This window comes from Diaphorina citri, unplaced genomic scaffold (assembly GCF_000475195.1).
Source record: "Diaphorina citri unplaced genomic scaffold, Diaci psyllid genome assembly version 1.1 scaffold5320, whole genome shotgun sequence".
Taxonomy (NCBI): Eukaryota; Metazoa; Arthropoda; class Insecta; order Hemiptera; family Psyllidae; genus Diaphorina; species Diaphorina citri.
Genome location: NW_007382696.1, coordinates 9,792 through 15,593, shown reverse-complemented (window position 1 = coordinate 15,593; position 5,802 = coordinate 9,792). Strand labels below are relative to the sequence as shown.

General features: G+C 40.4%; 1 protein-coding gene across 1 annotated transcript; it reads left to right on the top strand.

Annotated features, from left to right (window-relative positions):
- The first annotated feature begins 492 nt into the window (after nt 1-492).
- Nucleotides 493-3,542, top strand: LOC103521482 (glucose dehydrogenase [FAD, quinone]-like). Its single transcript, XM_008486594.2, has one exon. It carries the CDS (start codon nt 711-713, stop codon nt 3,540-3,542), a length of 2,832 nt encoding a protein of 943 aa, XP_008484816.2. The 5' UTR covers nt 493-710.
- Nucleotides 3,543-5,802: the final 2,260 nt, after the last annotated feature.

Genomic DNA, 5,802 nt, shown 5'->3' with positions numbered 1-5,802 from the left:
GCCTGGCTTTCCTCCCTAAGCTGTCCTGCTTTTCTTCGTTTCGATTTCGAGACGATAAGCCTCTAGGGTCTAGTCTACGATATGTCAATTGTAATTCTGGAGTTTTTTTACTGAACATTTTTGCTTTTGTCTTCTGATTTCAGTTCTTGATACGGAGGAAAATACAAAATGGTGCTCCGCTGAAAAAGGAAGATTGCTGTGGACACTCATCGAACAATGGAAGCTGGACAGCAAAGTTCCAAGGAAGACCCTTAATAAGAGACCGCATCTTCTGTTTTTTCACCAAAAGTGGATCCAAGAATAAAAATATGGAAATGGGACTTGTTTTTACTAATTGAAAATTATAATAGGTTCCGCGATAGTACTATTATAAGGAGATATTTTCCGCGTGTGGATTGTAAAAACAAAACATTAACTACTTTCAATTTATTACTTTAATTTTTTTAAAAAAATCATTGACATTTTCGAAAAATCTGAAAACTGCTAGGTTTTGAATCATCAGGTGAATGAACTGGATGATTTTATTGCTGTGACTTTAATGTAAAAGAGTAAACATAAATTTAATAATAATCCCTGGGAAAAAGAGATCTTTTCATACCCACCACAATTCGATTTAACAATAATTATTTAACGATTTAACAAGTTTAATAAGGAATTAGTGAATTTTTATCAGTTCGTTCTGCTTCGGTCATAAAGTGAAAATTCTCAGCATGTTGTCCACACTGGCAAAGCTAACACTTATCGTTCTGATCTGTCACGTTCATTGGACTCACAATATTCTTCTGGAGTCTGTGTACCAGAAATATCTCCGACAGCAAGGTCTCGAGTTCCGTGAGAATATTTTCCTTGGCAACAAACCCATCCTGTCCGAGTATGACTTTGTCATCATTGGTGGAGGAGTGGGAGGCTCTGTAGTAGCTAACAGACTCTCCGAGAATCCCAAGTGGAAAGTTCTCCTCCTGGAAAGTGGGGAAGATGAGAACATATACACCAACATTCCCCTCCTCGCTCACTTCAACAGTTTGACCCATTTCAACTGGGGTTACAAGCTGGAGAAGAACGAGGAGCATCCGCAATGTTTAGGGATGTACAACGATCAGTGCCCATGTCCCCGAGGCAAAGGTCTGGGAGGATCCAGTATCCTTAACTATATGATCTACACGAGAGGAAACAAGAAAGATTATGATACCTACGAAGCGGCGGGGAACAAGGGCTGGGGCTATGACAGTGTTCTCAAGTATTTCCTCAAGTCAGAGAATAACACGAGCGAATTCCTAGACGCGGATATACATTCAAGAGAAGGACCTCTAAAAGTAACCAACATCCCCTACCAGAACTTGTTAACCGAGAAGTTTACACAGGCTACTTGTGAACTTGGTTACCGAATCTATGACTATACTGGAATCGAACCTGCTACTGAAGGGTTTTCAAAGCTACAATCAACACTGAGCAAAGGTCAAAGATACAGTGCAAATCGAGCCTACCTGAAAAGTGTAAAGAAAAGAACTTCAAAGAACTTGCACATTAGCATTTTCTCACATGTGACTAGAATATTAGTTGATCCAAAAACCAAGAGAGCGCATGGCGTAGAATTTCAGAAAAACGGTGTCAAACGGATAGTTTTGGCTAAGAAAGAAGTTATCTTGAGTGCCGGTGCTATAGGAAGTCCACAGATCTTGATGTTATCTGGTATTGGACCAGAGGAACACTTGAGAGAATTTGACATTAATGTTGTATCTAATCTGAAAGGCGTTGGTCAGAACTTGAATGATCATCATTCGTTCTTTGGAATCACATTCCTCATGAACAGGACGAATACTGGATCCACTATCGAGAAAAAAGTGCTCAACATCGATCAGTTCCTGAAATGGTTAAAACTAGGACGTGGTCCGTTATCAGCACCAGGAGGAGTCACCGGTATTGGCTACCTTAACACAAAGAACAACACAGACAAATCATATCCAGACACTGAGTACTTGTTTACTATTGGAAGTTTCAATTCCGATGCAGGCCGAATACTCCGCAAGAGCATGAACATACGCAAAGATGTGTACGACAGTATCTACGGGAATATTAACAATCGGGAATCCTGGTCAATCATACCTGTGGTGCTGAGACCCAAGACAAGAGGTTCCATTAAACTCAAGTCGAAAAACCCGTTCAAATATCCCAAACTGTATTACGACTTTTTCCAATATGAAGAAGATGCGGACGTTATGCTCGAGGCAATCAAGAATGTTATAAAAATCAGCGAGACAGAAGCGTTCCAATCCATTGGAAGTCAAATACACAAGACTCCTATCCGAGACTGTGCTCACTTTGAATTCGGTTGTGATGACTACTGGAGATGTGCGATGAAATACTTCACCAGTTCCCTATACCACCAGAGTGGAACATGCAAGATGGGACCTCAGTCTGACCCGGATGCAGTCGTCAATGATCAGTTGCAAGTGTACGGCGTGACCAACTTGAGGGTAGTGGATGCCTCGATATTCCCAATAGTGCCTAGTGCTCATCTGTACGCCCCAACTGTTATGGTTGGTGAGAAAGCCTCAGACATGATAAAGGAAACGTGGAAAAACTACAACGAGAATGAACCTCATAAGAACAGTGGTTGTTATAGTCATCCGAATACAATTGATCAAGGCTATGGATTAGAGAAACCCAACAGAACACCTTGCAATGCAAACAAACCAAATCAGCTAGATAACCAAAAAAATAACAATACACAAACCACTGAGTCGCCATCAACAACTGAAACTACAGACATAGTAGACAAGGGACCTGTGGTACCGAACCAACCTAACTTTGTATCAGGCTGGGAGAGTTATGCCAACATAACATCTACATCCACTACCACCACTGAAGAATCATATCAAGAAACAACACAACCAACAACCAGTACATCAACCACAACCACTACTACCACTACTGAAAAACCATACCAAGAAACAACCAGTACTACGGAACAAAGTCAGACTCCAAGTCTTCCCAATGGATCTTCTTCTCAACCAAACCCAGCGCCATCTTCTGAAACCAATGCCTATCCACCCCATCTTCCTAACCAAAAACCAAACGGCTATCCCAATAACAACTTGGCAGGTACTTCAGGAACATTTACAAATCAGCAGTATCCTCAATATCAACAACCAAGCTATCCTGTTCCACCACCAGATAATAATTACCTTCTACCACTAGGTCCTCCCAGTCAATTCAATGGATATCCTAACCAGACCTCAGTCTATCCCCAAGCCACCTATCCCTCGGATAACTACCAGATACACACTATCTATCCTGGCTCACCAAACTATGCTCCTCAACCCTTCAATCCACCAGCCGCTTCCAGACCTATTCCGCCCAACTATCAGGGGTATCCCAACAATCTACCCCATCCTCAACCACCAGCCCCGCCACAGGAAGGATACTTACCATCCCAGTCAAATCAATGGAGTACCACGACCTATCCAAACGAATGGGAGGCCAAACCAGGTCAGACCCCCCCTCCCGCACATCCGGCGGAACCCCTATCAGCAAGGACCTAATCAAACCATCCTTTGTGAATAACGGAAATCGTCAACCCTAACGGAGAATATGTCTTGTTCCCCTCACACACAAACATCAAGGGGAAGCATCCCCAGCACAGCACCTTTCTCAACAAAACACACTAGCCTATGAAGACGACATTTAACTATTCAGGTCTCACAGGACTTCACAAAATCCCCTACTATAACCAACACCTCTCCAATCGCAGGCAACGATTCGACCCCATTGCGCTCTTCCCAGGAATCGAACCCCTGATCCCGGCAACTATTCTGTTGAATCCAGGGATCTGCTCTACCAAATCCCTGGCAGGTATTTTCAGCAAGAGGAAACACATGTACGGTGGTAAACGACCTGGGAAAGTAGACAAAAAGTGGACAAGCGGTCCCCTACAGTGGATGAGACCATGTCGAAAGTAGTCAACATATTCTATGCGATTAGGGATTCCATTCCTCTAATCTGAGTATAGATCCTGTGGTTAGCGGGGCGGAAAATGGTGGAACCAAGCTATTCATCGATATGGCCTATGTTAACTGTTTTAGAAAGAACCGTAGAGATAGTGATGAGTTACTGTACAGGCACAAAAAGTAAATGTTTGTTGATTATTAATTATTGGTTGTTTATTCTTACTTATTTTCCTACCAAGTAGACTATTTTAGAAAGAAACGCTAGATTTAATTTGGTATGAGTCATATTCAAATTTGTTCATTATATATAAGTTAATTTCTATGTATAATTCCATTGGATTATAATGTTCTGTTTTGTTGTATTATTCATTTTTTAGGTTATTATGTTAGTATTATTAATATTTATGGTATCTCAGCATTGATTAGTATTACCTACTGCTTTTTATCTATGATCAATCATCATTTATTATACTGAATATGAATATCTCTTATGTTTATATTATTTCCTACCGAATATATATCTATTATCCTCCTGGTTATCTATTTTAATTATTATCACATATATATGGCTATTATATTCTTGCGTTTTGATGTTTTTTTCTATTCTCTATCTCTGCGATGGGAACTAGGAACTACCCAAAGCGACCAAAGTTTTAAGAAGTCTGCGTCCAAGCGCACTCCCCACTTTTTTTTTTGCCGTTACTCCATGATTTTCCGTATCACAATCAGTCTGGAACTTTCATTTAAAGGCTTTATAAATGCATTGGCAAACCGTGGGAATTTCTTCCCAAGGTATCCTCTATTCTACAAGGCTTTTCATTGGATGAAGCTCAGTGGAAAATAGTAAGGGTACCTTCCACTTCGTAAAAGCTCTCCCTGGCCTGGGGTTGGATTTCCACGAAATGACTGGTATTCAAGGGAGTGTAGGGTATTCCAGACGTTACCTTAGCTTTTCACTCCTCCTGCGACGGAAAACTGTTTACTTTTTCGGTTTGTTGGTCTTACGAGTGTCCTAGTGAGCTCTCTTCTTTTTTTCTCTTTTTTTCTTTTTTCAAGTTAGAAGGTTTCCTCCATTATAGTTACGTAAGCTATGTATCCTACCAAAGATGGCTGTTTTTGGTATAGATATTTATCCACAATTATCCACATTCAACATATGTAAGCCACTATGCTGGTACAGATCCTATCATCCTTGATCATTTGGTTATTGGTTGATTGTTTTGTTTTATATTATTGATCGTAAAGGAGCTTAGGCAGCTGTTTTTGTAAACTTATAAAGACCTGGGCATACACAGAGGATTATGTCACTAGCTTTCTCATTTTGCTGTACTTGCCAATACTGGTGATTTTTACATTGCTTTGACTGGATAGGACCCCACATTTTGTACATTACAGGGTGTTCCTCAAGGTACGTGTCTTTTAGGTTGGACCACCAGTATATTTTTGATTGGTTATAAATGTAGGTATGTACGTCAGATTGAGGCATGATCGGAAATTGTGAATAAAATGACATCGGTTTTATAAAAAAAAGAAAACACAAAAAAAAAAATTAATTTAACTCCATGTGTGTACTTTATCCCACTTTCTACTTTTCGTTTCTCCTTCTAACTGGTCCACAATAGATCTAGAAAAGGTGCCAGAAGGGAGAAGTACCCTAGAAGCTATATCTTGTTTTTCCTGCTGAGATAGGGACTGAAAAGTCCTCTTTAAACCCTGCCGAATCGGATACCCCTCTAACCCAAGGTCTCACTCCAATATCTCGCACAACAAGGGTCATACGACACAACCATATACAATATACATATTTTAACTGATCTCCCAAATAACCTAATTAAGAGAACATTAACAGAGAGCG

Bases quoted from the DNA above. Each gene is read 5' to 3' on its own strand.
- LOC103521482 (XM_008486594.2), top strand. From the start codon at position 711: ATGTTGTCCACACTGGCAAAGCTAACACTTATCGTTCTGATCTGTCAC.